This window comes from Pelophylax lessonae, assembly GCF_965119305.1.
Source record: "Pelophylax lessonae genome assembly, chromosome: 10".
Classification (NCBI taxonomy): domain Eukaryota; kingdom Metazoa; phylum Chordata; class Amphibia; order Anura; family Ranidae; genus Pelophylax; species Pelophylax lessonae.
Window position 1 is genome coordinate 7,926,383 of NC_138777.1, and position 15,908 is coordinate 7,942,290.

The window sequence follows — 15,908 nt, forward strand, 5'->3', positions numbered from 1 at the left end:
AATCCCTTGTAGCAGATTCCCCCAATGAAAGACAGGACTCTAGATTGAGGGTAAGGTATAACTCAACTTTATTGAACAAGAAACAGACTTTTATACAGTTTTCACTCACAAGGTTACCACCCAGGTGGACCTTGTTGAAGACTGAATATAACATTCACAATCCAATAGGAACAGAGTTTTACACTCTCATAGAGTGGACACAATCCCTCCCCTCTGGCTGATTACAGTAGCATATACAGATGAAAGTGTATACAGGAACTAAACTAATTATCTAGCCTTCTGGGCAGAACAATGTGAGGTCATTAACATTTAAAAATGGAACAGACAGGTAAACTTTATCACAATACACATTCCCTCCCAATACACAAACAATAGGGAAGTCTGCAAATGAAAGTCTTTGTGTCTCTCACAGCCAAGCATGGAATACACTGTGTAAGGTGGTATTAAATCACAAGGTTACCGCCCAGGTTGACCTTGTTGAAAACAGGCCCTGACATTCACAATCCAATGAAAGCAGAGTTTTACACTCTCATACAGTGTACACAAAGATATACACTGTTGGACAATCCCCCTCCCTTTTAGCAGCCAATCCACATACACATATACATCCTATAATAAGCTTATCTTAAGGCAGACAGAACAATGTGAGGTCATTAACATTTAAAAATGAGACAGGCACAATCCACATTCCCTCCCAATACACAAACAATAGGGAAATCTGCCAATGACAGTCTATGTGTCTCTCTCACAAACAAGCACATGGAATACACTGTGTAAGGTGGTATTAAATCTTCATATTTCTATATGAAGATATTGCTGACAAATATTACTGTCCCACTTGAAGCAATCAAAACCATGAATTATCTGTCTTTCACTCATAGTGATGGTGAGTACCGTCACAACTGTAGCCAACTCAATGCTTTAATTTAGCCCTCCAGGAGCGAGAGTATCCAGACTGTATATCCAGAATGTTTCTCTAGCGCACGACTTTTGAAATCTCTCAACTTCAGAAAGGGCTTTTGACATGTGTTCGATAACCCCAGACCCTCAGTCCTTTGGTGGACTTTTGATTGAATTTGAGTGTCGGGACACTGTGCTTGTCCTTGCCCTCCTCAATAAGTTGTCTATGTTCACCGAAACGTCGCCTCAGTGTGCGTGTGGTCCGGCCAACATAGACGAGACCGCAAGGACATGTTAGGCCATAGACAACAAAATCTGAGGAGCAATTGTAGAAATCGTTGAGCTGAATAGTTTTCCCATTGGCAAAAAAAAGTTTTTTTTGGCCATGGTGGACAAAAGAACATGTTTTACACAGACTTTTGCGACACTGATACATACCTGTTAGGGGTATCAGTGTAAGTGTGTGGGTAGACGAAGCATTGGATTTGAATTTGCTAGGGGCTATTTTGTTTTTGAGATTGGGTGCCCTGCGATAAGTTAATCTGGGGTGCTTAGGGATATTCTTGAGGTGCGGGTCCTCCTGAAGTAAGTTCTAATGTTTGAGACGGATATTCTCCATTTTTTTATGCTGGTAATGGAAGGTGGTAGTGAAGTGTACTGACTAGTGATCGACCAATATCTTTTTTTTTTTATTGCCGATACCAATATTTTGGTCATCGCATATCGATATTGGACGATATTTTCGGACATTTAAAACATTTTTTTTTTTTTTACAGGTACTCTTGTGGAGGGATATGGGGGGGTCTAAAAGACCCCAAACCCCTCATCTGCACTTAAAAGCATTCAAAACGCCAAGTTTGGCTGTTTTGAATGCTGTCATTTTTTTTTATTTGGCACCAGGTTTTTATATGGAGACCCGATCAGATCTGAATGAGGCTTTGATCGGGTATTCGGCGGCCGTGCAGGTACGTTGCCCGGATCTTCAGGTGGGATGGGAGATCCAGGAGAGCCACGGAAGGCAGTGGGAGGGTGGGGGGTCCCTCCCACTCCTTGTAATGACAGCCGAGCGGTTTCTCAGCTGCATCGGTTGTCATTACAAGACAGCCTACCGTTGGCTTTGGACGCCGGTACCGAGGGGAATGCCTCTAGCTGCAGAGCATCACTCCGGGAACAAGCACTTTTCGAAATATCGGCAATATCGGTAACCTCCGACGCCGATTCCGATATATCGGGGAAAGTGCATATCGGCCCCTGATATATTGGTGTTGCCGATAGGTCGATCTCTAGTACTGACTGGTCGAAAAGTCTTCTTGATGGACTTCAAAGGTTTTCCCTTGAGATAATGATTAAAAGCCTGTTCGACCAGAGGTTTCGGATAACCCTTGTCAAAAAACTTTTGTTTTGTGTTGTCCTCCTCCGCATCCCCTCCTGCGTATTTTCTTTTTTTTGGAGAGGGCTAGAGAAGGACAATTTACTAAAAAAATTTCTCTTGTATTAATGTTATCAATGGATAGGACTTCAGGAGGTCTGGAGGAGGGGAACAAGGAAGGGGAAGAGGACAATTCTAACTGATTCTGATTTGTAAGGGAATGGGAATTGACAGGGGAAATGGAATTGGTAGTGGCCAATGGTGGAGAGGAACTGGATAAAAGGGACCTAGGGTGGACAGCCGGTGTTGTGACCGGTATAGTCATTTTCAGACAATTATAAAAGTTGTTGAGCTCACTAAGAAGTGTACGTTTGGGTCCTTCAATTGACGTGTGTTTGTTAATCTCAGTATCACAATTAGAAGCTCTCTTTGGAACAGAGTGGGATGAAACTTTGGTGGTGTTGTCCGGAGGTGGCGGGCCCAAAGATGTCACATTAGTTGGATATCCTGGGTAGGGATATTTAGAATGTTGGTAGTTCCTAGGTTTATTTGTATAGATATTCTTATTTTCATTTTTGTGCTCATTCCTCATAGTATGTTGTTCAGGCAAAGGTAGGGGTATGTGGAGACTCATCAATGGAGGGAGTGTAGATGGATTATTAAACATAGAAAAATTGGGGACTGTTTTGGAATGAGAATTTAAGACAGTAGATTTCCATGAGAAAAATTCTGTTGGAATTATAGTCCTCTAGGTCCTGTCTGAATTTTTTAAGTTTATTTTTGATAAGAACATCTTCATCACGCTTGGTGTTACGCTTGAGTGTATGTAACCATGGGAGAGGAATGCGGATATCCAAATGGAGTATCTCTTGGGCTAAGACATGGAAATCATGAGTGAGCTGTTTTGAGTTTTTCACCTCCTGTGATGGATGAGAATTTTCATCCATTTTGAGGTACAAAATTCAGCAATAGAGGCCCGTTCTTTCTGACTATTGTTGTCAGAAAGAGGACATTCCTTTGTGACCTTCAGACCTCTGGGAGAAATCTTAGTTTCTATATATTGTTGTAAGAAAAATTTGTCCCACCATTGTAGGTTGGTGGACATTGCGATTCTCTCTAAGTGTTTGAATTTACTACCTAATAGATGTCTGTTTTTGCCTTTTGAGCGTGACACCAATGGAAAACAAGGCAGTGGGTAACTGAATAAAACACATCTAAATTGGCATATTTGTTGGCTTCTATTGCATGAATAAGCTCCATATTGGGGGAGAAAAAAAAAATATATATATATATACAGTGCCTTGTGAAAGTATTCGGCCCCCTTGAACTTTGCGACTCGACGTCACGTATGACGAAACCGGTCGGGCAGTACTGGACGCACAACTGTCACGCCCCCTAGACGCCGGCTCACATACACGCGGAACGCCGCGATCTTCTGCATCGGCCTTGGATGTTTCTGATGTGCCTTTTTACAAGCTACCCATGTAAGTGCAACCTAAATAAAACCTTGTGGAAATTTTACGGAATTACGCTATGTGCTGCTTATTTCCTTCCATATGTTCATGACACCATGTGTTGAGTTCCTATATGATATAGAGGAATATACCTGGTTATCTGGTTTCTGGAGGAGGTGATCCATTTGGAATCATTGCTTTAGTGTATGTGGCCGTTCCATTAAGTTGGAGGCCTGAGCTTCTGGTAAGCTGCCATTTTGCTACTTATATTCCACGGGTGCACCCCTGCCTCTATCTTTGGATTCCAAGTCTTCGGGTCTATCACCACCTCTCTGGGACTTCTTATTACCACTTACTATTAATTTTTGGAACACATTGTATGGACTTCTTTGTTCACTGTGTATTTTATGTCATTTAATACTTCACTTTGATATATGGGTTACACCATATTGGATAGCACTGCACTATTTTTTGCCTTATATTGTTGATCTTACTATTGATCAAGTGTTTTTCAGCTGCTTTCACCTTTACTCATTTTTACTCACCTGTTTATTCACTATTAGCGCAGGATTTTTTTATTAATGTCATATAGCAGAAAGTAAAAAATATTGTTTTTGTTTTTTTCCAGAATTGTCGCTCTTTTTTTTGTTTATAGCGCAAAAAATAAAAATCGCACAGGTGATCAAATACCACCAAAAGAAAGCTCTATTTGTGGGGGAAAAAAGGACATCAATTTTATTTGGGTACAGCGTCGCACGACCGCACAATTGTCAGTTAAAGTAACGCAGTGCCCAATCGCAAAAAATGGCCTGGGCATTAAGGGGGAAAATCTTCCAGGTTCAGAAGTGGTTACCATTAAAGTTTGACACGTTAGGTATCTATTTACTCTGTGTAACATCATCTTTCAGATTACCGTATACAAAAAAATTGGGCTAACTATACTGATTTTATTGTTTTATAATTCAATAAGGTTTTATTTTTTCCAAAAAAATTGCATTTGAAAGACCGCTGCACAAATACAGTGTGACATAAAATATTGCGATGATCTCCATTTTATTCTTTAGGGTCTCTGCTAAAACAAAATATATATATCTATATATATATATATATATATATATAATGTTTGGGGCTTCTAAGTAATTTTCTAGCAAAAATTGATTGTTAAATGTGAACAAAAAGTGCCAGAAAAGGCCGGGACTGGAAGTAGTTAAAGTCAAAGCTTCAAAAAAAAAAAAAACATTTTTTTTTTCTTTGCTTTTAAGGGTAAGGCCCCTTTCACACTTGTACGACTCCAAAGTTGCACCGACTTTGGAGTGCAACTTTGGTGCAACTTTGATGCATCTTTGACACAACTTTGGATGGGTGCAACATGGATACCACTTTGGCTTTGACCAGTTTTAATGGACAACTGTTGCACACAAGTTGCATAGTATAACAATTTGGTATGACTTTCATGCAACTTCTGAGGGTTAACATTGAAGTCTATGGCCCTGAAGTTGCAGACCAAAGTAATGCATGAACTACTTTGAAGTTGCTGCAACTTTAAGTTGCGCATATATGAATGGTTATCATTGGAAAACATGGAGAACAACATATCCTGCAACTCTGATGTCCAAAGTTGCATGACAAGTTGCACATGTGTGAAAGGGGCCTAAATTAGAGATTTGGGATCTTTTTGACCCATAAAGAGGACCTGTCATGCTTATATCTATTACAAGAGATGTTTACATAAAAAAAAAATATTAAATAAATAGGGACAGTGTGAAAATAAAAAAGTAAAATAAATAAGAAAAAAAAAAGTAAATTGCCCCATCCCCGCGTGTTTGCACACAGAAGCGAACACATACGTAAGTCGCGCCCCGCATATGTAAACGGTGTTTGCAGCACACATGTGAGGTATCACTGCGATCATCAGAGCGAGAGCAATAATTCTAGACCTCCTCTGTAACTCTAAACTGTTAACCTATAAACAAAGCGTCGCCTATGGAGAAGTACCATAGTTTGGCGTCATTCCACGAGTGTTTGTGGGTTAAAAGTAGTTTTCTAGCAAAAAATACTGATTTAAACTTGTAAACAACAAATGTCAGAAAAGGCCTGGTCAGCAAGCGTTAAAAAAAAATAAAAAAAAACAGTACAGCCAATCAGAAACTGTTTTTTATTCTGCTTTGAATGCCTTCAAGAAACAATGAGGTTCCCGTTAGTTGCTGTATAACATGTCTTCATTTATATTTTCTCCGCTTTATTATTTGGCCTGATAATCTGATATGACATAAATGCTGATAGAATATCATTTGTCTTTATTGTTTGCTTTTGCAACAGAACAGAATAGTTTAGGGTTAGGTTGTATTCTAAAAGTTGAGTGATGGCGCCATCTTGTGACTTAATGTGATAACTACAAGATCCTCAACAAAGCTCAGTGCATGTTGTGTATAGCAGCCATTCTCCGAATCGCAAAATATGGCCTGGTCATTAAGTGGGAAAATCTTCCGGTCCATAAGTGGTAACCCTTAAAGTGTGACACGTTAGGAATCTATTAACATCATCGTTCAGATTATGGGGCAAGGGGGCAAATCTTCTGGTCCAGAAGTGGTTAACCTCACACTAGCATGCCGTGATCAGTCAGTACCTCTCACTTGAATGGGTCACATTCAATCGGGGGGGGGGGGGGTTATACAGTGCCTTGAAAAAGTATTCATACCCTGTGAAATTTCCCACATTCTCATGTTACAACCAAAAACGTAAAATGTACTTTATTGGGATTTTATGTGATAGACCGACACAAAGTGGCACATAATTGTGAAGTGGAAGGAAAATGGTAAATGATACAAATAAATCTGTGAAAAGTGTGGCTGCATTTGTATTCAGTTATTACCCCTGGCCTCACCGTTGCATCTGCAGTTTAGTTGCAAGCAGTGAATAATAATCAAAACCCAACTCTTCAGAGAAAAGAGGGGTGGGAGCTACATCCGTCGGTGGACTCAGAGAAATGAATTTTACAGTAAGTAAAAAACCCAATTTTCTCTTTGGTCCACCGACAGACGTAGCTGCTGCTTTAAATCATAGACGGATGGGATGTCCAAAAGCAGCAACCACTGAGGGGTGGGGAACGGACAAACATAAAAGAATGCAGTTCCCACCGCTAACATAGCCAACTATATAACATGGAACCCAACAAGCAACAACTGTGGCCCAATTGTAACAAAACCCTAAAGGAGAAGGAAAAGTAGACTGCTCCTTAAATGGCGGCCTGCAAAACCTTGCAGCCAAAGGACGCATCCGAGGATGCAAACAAATCCACTCTGTAAAATTGGTGAGTGTATGTACAGACGACCAAGTGGCCACCTTGCAAACCTGCATCACAGACGCCTTATGGCGGAAAGCCCAAGAGGTTCTCAACGCCTGCGTAGAGTGAGCCGTGACAGGGAAAGGAGGAACCTTGCCCTTAAGAGAATACTACGCCTTCCCCAACGTCTCTCTGAACCATCGAGAGATGGTCGCCGCAGACGCAGCCTGACCCTTACGTGGTCCATCCGTATTCACAAACAGAGAGCCCGACTTACGAAAGGACTCAGTAGTCTTCAGATACATCCGTATCGCCCGAACCACATCCAGCAATGCAAGGCAATTTCCTTAGGATGGGAAGGTTTGGGATAGAGTGACGGAAGCACTAGGTCTTCGTTCAGTTGGAAGTCTGAAACCACCTTAGGAAGAAACCATGGATTAGGCCGTAACACTGCCGTATCCCTGTGTAGTACCAGATAAGGAGAGCGGAAAGATAGCGCCGCTAGTTCAGAAACCCTGCGCGCAGAGGTGATAGCCACCAAAAAGGCAACTTTCTGCGACAAGGCGAGCAAGGAAATGTGTCTTATGTTCTCGAAAGGAGATTTATGAAGAACCCATAGAATCATATTAAGGTCCCAAGGAGGTAACTGAGACCTCCTGGGGAGAGCCAACTGGCGAACCCCCTGAAGAAATGTACGAATCAAAGAGTGCATAGCCAAAGGGAGTTGGAAGTACACAGCCAAGGCCGAGGTCTGACACTTAAAGCGGTTGTATCCTCATAAGCAAAAAACAAAAACAAACCCTGCAGGAGAAAGGCATAATGAAAGAAAGGCCCCGACACAGTCGCCTGGACAGCACTGAGGGAGCTGTCATGTTCCCTTGGCGTCTCTTCCGGGTTCGGCGGCTCTAGCACTGTGAGTGGCCAGAGCCGCGATGACGTCACTCCCGCGCATGCGCGCTGGAGTTTACTTTCCGGCAGGGAGCCGGCAAAGGGCTCTGAAGGTCAGCCGGACCTTCAGACCGCATGCGCCGCTGGTGTCAGCGGCTGCATGCAGGGCGAATATCTCCTAAACCAGCGACTCTAAAGCAGGATGGAAGATCGGACCCTGAGACAGAAGATCTTCCTGCAGAGGAAGTGTCCACGGACATGCGACCTTCAGCCGAATCACGTTGGCGTACCAGGATCTCCGGGGGCCACCAGAATTACCGGAATCCCCTCCAACTTGACCCTGCGTAGCAGGCAAGATAACATTTTTAGTGGAGGGAAAGCATAAATTAGCCCGTACTGGCTCCAGGGAGCCACCAGGGCGTCTACTGCATCGGCCAGAGGATCTCTGGACCGAGCCACAAACTTTGAAACTTTTCTGTTTTGTCTGGAGGCGATCAGGTCCACATCCGGGGTCCCCCACCGGAGACACAGCTGGTGGAACACTTGTGGATGCAGGGACCACTCTCCCTGATCCAGGGTTTGGCGACTCAGGTAGTCCGCCTGCCAATTGTCTATGCTGGTAATGTACACGGCGGAGAGGGCTGGGACGTAGTCCTCTGCCCAGCGCAGGATCTCAGCTACCTCCAGAACCACCAGGCCACTCATGGTGCTCCCTTCATGATTGACATATGCCGCGGCCGTGACATTGTCAGACTGGACTCGGACAGAACACTCCTTGAGATTGCATGTCCAGTGGAACAGGCTCAACTTGATTGCTCTCAGTTCCAAAACGTTGATCGGGAGCTTGGACTCTTCCAATGTCCAGGTCCCTTGAACATTCAAGGTGCCACCACTCACCACTGTCCAGAATACTGGAAGGAAGGATTTCCCTTGGAGAAGATTCAGAGAGCTGAGCCACCAATTCAAGGAGTCCTTGGATCTCTGAATCAAACGAATCAGACTGTCCATGGATAGAGGATCCTTGTCCCATTTGACAAGGATCTCCTGATGCAAAAGTCTTGTGTAGGCCTGAGCATATGGTACGGCCTCGAAGGAGGACACCATCAGGCCCAGCACCTGCAAAGGTGACCTGAGAGACACCAGGTCGCAAGCCAGCAGTGACAGAATCGCTTCCCTTAACTTCTGTAACTTCACAGGAGGTAGAAATACCTTTGCCGAGGCTGAATCTAGGATCATCCCTAGATACTCCAGTCTAGTTGTTTTGAACCAGGGCAGATTTCTGAAGGTTGAGATTCCAACCGAATGGCTTCAGAGCGTGAATGGTCAGCTTCAGAGTCTGCTCGGAGAAGAAGATCGTCCAGGATCGCTATTCCTCTCCGTCATAGCAGAGCCAGGATAGGGGCTAACACCTTGGTGAAGACCCTGGGAGCAGAGCCGAGACCAAACGCTAACGCCATTAATTGAGGATTGAAGATGCAACGGTGAGGCCAGGGGTAATAACCCAGGGACCCCGCCCCCCTGGGCGTGTCAAAGCCTTTGGGTCTACCTGGTCGCTCCTAGTGGGAGGGGCTTATTACCCATCTGTCTATGATTTAACCACTTACCGCAAAACCCTGTACATGTACGTCGGCTGCATGTAAGTGGTTGTACCAGGATGATGCCTCTGGCTAGAGGCATAACCCCGGTACCATTTTTTAGAGCCGCCGGTTGGCTTTATGGCGGTAATGACTCGGGAGCCGCTAGATCGTTACCCCGGTGAGCGGGAGGGGACCTCCCCCCCCCCCTCCAGCCGCCTTCCGTGGCATTGCCCGGGTCTCCCGTCCCACTGGAAGACCCAAGCAACCAGCCGGCGCATCCACCGGCTGGATGGAGTCCCGCTCTAAGCCGGAAGCAGCTTTGATTGGGTCTCCGATGACGTAACCCGGAGGCGGCGTCCATGACGTCACTTCCAGGTTACTCTGCTGCTAAAGGCGGCAGATTAAAAAAGTGAATGTATTCAAAAATGCAGTTTTCGGCGTTTTGAATACATTGAAGTGCAGTGAAGGGGTTTGGGGTCTGACCCTCGATCCCTCAATAAAGAGTACCTGTCACTGCCTATTGCTGTCACATTCCCCCCCCTCCCCCTCCATAAAGAGTACCTGTCACTCCTATTACTGTCACATTCCCCCCCCTCCCCCTCCATAAAGAGTACCTGTCACTGCCTATTACTGTCACATCCCCCCCCCTCCCCCTCCATAAAGAGTACCTGTCACTCCTATTACTGTCACAAGGGATGTTTACATTGCTTGTGACAGCAATAAAAGTAATCAGATTATTTTTTTTTTTAAATAAAATAAAAAATAAATAAATAAATAGAAAAAAAAAATGTAGCCGCCCCTGTTGCCGTGAGCTCGTGCACGAAAGAAAACGCATATGGAAGTCGCGCCGCAAATGCAATCGCTGCTCAAACCACGCATGTGAGGTATCGCTGCGATCGCCAGAGCGTGAGCAATAATTAAAAAAAAAGAGCTACGCTCTAACTCTAAACTGGTAACCGTTAACCAGTTAAGCCCCGGAAGATTTTACCCCCTTCCTGACCAGGGCCTATTTTGGGATTCGGCACTGCGTGACTTTAACAGACAATTGTGCGGTCTTGCGACGCTGTACCCAAACGAATTTGACGTCCTTTTTTCCCCACAAACAGAGCTTTCTTTTGGTGGTATTTGATCACCTGTGTGATTTTTTTGATCATGCGCTATAAACAAAAAAAGAGCGACAATTCTGCAAAAATAACAATATTTTTCACATTTTTTTAATATGAAATTCCCCCAAAAAAAATGTAAAAATCAAAATTTTTAACATTTTAGGCCAATTTGTATTCTGCTACATATGTTTGGTAAAAAAAAAAAAAAAATCGCAATAAGTGTATTTTGATTGGTTTGCGCAAAAGTTATCGCATTTACTAAGGGAAAGATTTTTGTCATTTTTATTGTTTTTTTTTTTTTTAACTAGTAATGGCGGCGATCTGCGATTTTTTTTGCGGGACTGCGACATTGCGGCAGACAGATCGGATCCTTGACTGACATTTTTGACACTTTTGGGGGTACCAGTGACTTTACTGCAGTAATCAGTGCTATACATATGCACTGTTACTGTAAAAATGACACTGGCGGGGAAGGGGTTAATTTTATTGGAGAGGCAGGGGTTAAGTGTGTCCTTAGGGGTGTGCTTCTAACTGTGGGGGGGGGGGGGTGTGGCTTTTCATGTAACAGCAGAGATCTACGGTCCTACATAGCAGGATCATATGATCTCTGCAGTTACACAGGGGAGAATGACAGGCGGTTTTGTTTACATCAGCCGCCTGCCTTTCTCCCTCTCTACCGACGATCGCCGAGTGACTGGCGGACATCGGGTCCACCGCTCACACGCGCAGGGGGGGGGGGGGTCCGTGACCGAGCGCTCGCTCCCTAGAGCCTCACAGGCTAGTGACGTACCGATACGTCACCTAGCCTGTGAGGGGCTGACCGCCGCTGTATATCGTCGTGCGGCAGTTGGCAAGTGGTTAAAAAAAGCGTCGCCTATTGAGATCTCTATTGACCGTAGTTTGTCGCCATCCCACGGGGGGGGCGCAATTTGAAACGGTAACATGTTGGGTATCTATTTACTCGGTGTGACATCTTCTTTCACAATATACAAAAAAAATGGACTCACTTTACTGTTTAGTATTTTTTAAATGCAGTGAAATGGGATTTTTCGTAATTTTTCCCCCCAAAAAAAAAGTGGCGTTTGGAAGACCGCAGCGCAAATACCGCGTGACAAAAAATATTGCAATGACCGTCATTTTATTCTCCAGGGTCTTTGCTATAAATATATATATATATAATGTTTGGGGGTTCTAAGTAGTTTTCTAGCAAAAAATAAAGATTTTATCTTATAAAGAAAAAGTGTCAGAAATGGGCGCGGTCCTTAGGTGGTAATTTGTGTTGTATGACCGCGCAATTAGCAGGTAAAGTAGTGCAGTGCTGAATAGAAAATCATGAAGGGGGGAGGGGGAGATCAATTATTTCATTATTTATTTATTTAATTTCATTTTGCAATCAAAACACAACAAGAAATCAATAAATAATTTATCAGACATCAATGAACATCCAATTATTATCATTTCTTATCATTAGATGATAATAATAATGATGTATGGGGGGGGGTCACCCCCAGGGACAGATCTATCTGGATCTGTATTGGGTGATATTGGTATTCTGGGACTTGTAGTCCTCCTCATTACACAGCTCAGTGATGTGATTAGATTCTATACAGATTTTCTAGCAGTCTCCGCTGTGATGACGGAGCTCCGTTCCCCATTCCCGTCTCCTCCTCAGGCGCCATGTTGTGTTGGTTTCCTCCATAGAGCTCCGTGTAATTTGGTCTTCGGTAATATGGCCGCTTCTTCTATTCCTATAGTGAGGAAGGTGGAGACATGTCAGGGAAGGACTCCGCCCCCTCCAGTATATGAACACGTGTTGTTGTGACTGGCTGTGGCCCCTCCCCCGCACTGTCCTGCCCTGGTGTCGGAATAGTCGGTCAGGGATGGGGATTTGTCTGCCGTGTCTGGGGGGAGCCGCCGACGATGTCATAGAGACTCCGGACCCGGTGAGAGGGGGAGGGGAGATGTTGGGGGATTGGATGGCGGGGGGAGGGGGTCGGGTAGTTGGCGAAACAGTTCGGTGAGATGTTAGGGGGGAGGGGTCGTGTGGTGAGGGAGATATTCAGGGGGTGGGGGTCGGGTGGTTATTTGGTGATGCAGGGGGTGTCAAGTGGGGGGTATTAGGTGTCAGGTGGTGGGGGAGGGGTTCAGGGGTGTGAAGTGGTGGTGGGGAGGTTATTATGTGGCGCAGAGGTTGTCAAGTAGAGGGGGAGGGGGGTATTGTGTGGTAGAGTCAGGTGGTGGGGGAGGGGCTCAGGGGGTGTCATGTGGGGAGGTGGTGCAGGGGCTGTTGGGTGGTGGTGGGGGGGTGCAGGGGGTGGTAGTGGGGGGGTGGTATTGGGTGGTGGGGGATGTAGTAGCGGGGGAGGGGGTGTATTGGGGGGGTGCAGGGGGTGGTAGTGGGGGGGTGTATTGGGTGGCGGGGGGGGTGCAGGGGGAGGGGTTTGGTATTGGGGGTGGGTGTATTGGGTGGTACTGGGGGGGTGGTGCAGGGGGTGGTATTGGGGGGGGGGTGGTAGTGTGGGGGGGTGTATTGGGTGGTGGGGGATGGTAGTGGGGGGTGCAGGGGGTGGTATTGGGTGGTGGGGGATGTAGTAGCGGGGGGGGTGTATTGGGTGGTTGGGGGGGGGGTGCAGGGGGTGGTAGTGGGGGGGTGTATTGGGTGTTGGGGGATGGTAGTGGGGGGGTGCGGGGGGTGGTATTGGGTGGTAGTGGGAGGGTGTATTGGGTGGTGGGGGGTGCAGGGGGAGGGGGTGGTATTGGGGGGGGTGTATTGGGTGGTACTGGGGGGGTGGTGCAGGGGGTGGTAGTGGGGGGGTGCAGGGGGAGGGGGTGGTATTGGGGGGGGTGTATTGGGTGGTACTGGGGGGGTGGTGCAGGGGGTGGTAGTGGGAGGGTGTATTGGGTGGTGGGGGATGGTAGTGGGGGGGTGGTGCAGGGGGTGGTAGTGGGGGGGTGCAGGGGGAGGGGGTGGTATTGGGGGGGGTGTATTGGGTGGTACTGGGGGGGTGGTGCAGGGGGTGGTAGTGGGAGGGTGTATTGGGTGGTGGGGGATGGTAGTGGGGGGGTGGTGCAGGGGGTGGGGGATGGTAGTGGTGGGGGGGGGTGTATTGGATGGTTGGGGGGGTGTATTGGGTGGTGGGTGGGGGTGCAGGGGGTGGTAGTGGGGGGGTGTATTGGGTGGTGGGGGATGGTAGTGGGGGGGGGGTGGTGCAGGGGGTGGGGGATGGTAGTGGTGGGGGGGGTGTATTGGATGGTTGGGGGGGTGGTATTGGGTGGTGGGCGGGGGTGCAGGGGGTGGTAGTGGGGGTGGGTGCAGGGGGTGTTGGGTGGTACAAGGGGTATCGGGTGGTGGGGGAAGGGTACAGGGGGGGGGTTAGGTGAGATGTGGTTTTGGGGCATTGGAGGTATTGGGTGGTGGGGGGAGATGTTCAGGGGCTGTTGGGGGGTGTATTGGGTGGTACAGGGGGTGTCAGGTGGTGGGGGAAGGGTACAGGGTGGGGTTAGGTGAGATGTTGGGGGTGGGGTGCTCTTGGTGTGCAGACCTCAGGGGTCGCTCCCCGGTTCCATCCCTTCCTCTGGCTGTGCAGTGAATGTTCTTATTATTCACAAAAATCCATCCAAATATCATTACATGAATGGGAAAAGTGGTAAAAAAATAAAATTATATATAAATTATTATTAGTAATTAATGGAAAAAGTTATCTGAGCGATTTAAAATAAAGAAATATCAATACAGGTAATCAATAATAAACGTTTATATAAGCAATAATAAAGATTAGTCATCCACTAACAATAAATGGCTACATTTAGAAGAAGAAGAATAGATTGACGGATAACTAATAATTTTTATTGCTCATATGAACATTTCTTTAATACATTTTGATTGCCTTTATTTATTACTAATGTTGACATTTATTTATTAATTTCTAATATTAACCACTTGACCTCCAGAAGATTTACCCCCCCCCCCCCCCAGGCCATTTTTTTGCGATACGGCTCTGTTACTTTAATTGACAATTGCGTGGTCGTGCGACGCTGTATCCAAATTTTGTCTTTTTTTTTTTTTTTTTTTTTTTGTGTTCCCACAAACAGATCTTTCTTTTGTTGGTATTTCATCACCTGTGTGAGTTTTTTGTTTTTTACTTTCTGCTATATAACATTCCCAATAAAAAAATCTAAATTCTTCATAAATTTAGGCCAATATGTATTCTGCTTCGTGTCTTCGGTAAACAAAATCCCAATAAATCTACAGTATCTCACAAAAGTAAGTACACCCCTCACATTTCTGTAAATATTTTATTCTATCTTTTCATGTGACAACACTGAAGAAATGACACTTTGCTACAATGTAAAGTAGTGAGTGTACAGCTTGTATAACAGTGTAAATTTGCTGTCCCCTCAAAATAACTCAACACAGCCATTAATGTCTAAACCGCTGGCAACAAAAGTGAGTACACCCCTAAGTGACAATGTCCAAATATGGCCCAATTAGCCATTTTCCCTCCCCGGTGTCATGTGACTCGTTAGTGTTACAAGGTCTCAGGTGTGAATGGGGGGAGGTGTGTTGAATTTTGTGTTATCGCTCTCACTCTCTCATACTGGTCACTGGAAGTTCAACATGGCACCTCATGGCAAAGAACTCTCTGAGGATCTGAAAAAAAGAATTGTTGCTCTACATGAAGATGGCCTAGGCTATAAGAAGATTGCCAAGACCCCGAAACTGAGCTGCAGCACGGTGGCCAAACCATACAGTGATTTACCAGGACAGGTTCCACTCAGAACAGACCTCGCCATGGTTGACCAAAGAAGTTGAGTGCAGTGCTCAGCGTCATATCCAGAGGTTGTCTTTGGGAAATAGATGTATGAGTGCTGCCAGCATTGCTGCAGAGGTTGAAGGGGTGGGGGAGGGGTCAGCCTGTCAGTGCTCAGACCATACGCCGCACACTGCATCAAATTGGTCTGCATGACTGTCATCCCAGAAGGAAGCCTCTTCTAAAGATGATGGACAAGAAAGCCAGAAAACAGTTTGCTGAAGACAAGCAGACTAAGTACATGGATTACTGGAACCATCTCCTGTGGTCTGATGAGACCAAGATAAACTTATTTGGTGTCAGATGGTGTCAGGCGTGTGTGGCGGCAACCAGGTGAGGAGTACAAAGACAAGTGTGTCTTCCTACAGTCAAGCATGGTGGTGGGAGTGTCATGGTCTGGGGCTGCATGAGTGCTGCCGGCACTGGGGAGCTACAGTTCATTGAGGGAACCATGAATGCCAACATGTACTGTGACATACTGAAGCAGAGCATGATCCCCTCCCTTCAGAGACTGGGCCGT

The 15,908-nt window shown here is 45.8% G+C and overlaps 1 protein-coding gene across 1 annotated transcript in view; it reads left to right on the forward strand.

The window, feature by feature from the left end:
- Positions 1 to 12,418: 12,418 nt before the first annotated feature.
- The window catches only part of SVIP (small VCP interacting protein), a gene marked incomplete at its 3' end in the record, with an annotated part of 7,236 nt that continues 3,746 nt past the window's right edge, over positions 12,419 to 15,908 (forward strand). The window contains exon 1 of the mRNA XM_082270527.1: positions 12,419 to 12,520. Within this exon, the coding sequence (XP_082126653.1) occupies positions 12,458 to 12,520 (63 nt within the window). The 5' untranslated portion in view covers positions 12,419 to 12,457. The remainder of the gene's footprint in view (positions 12,521 to 15,908) is intronic.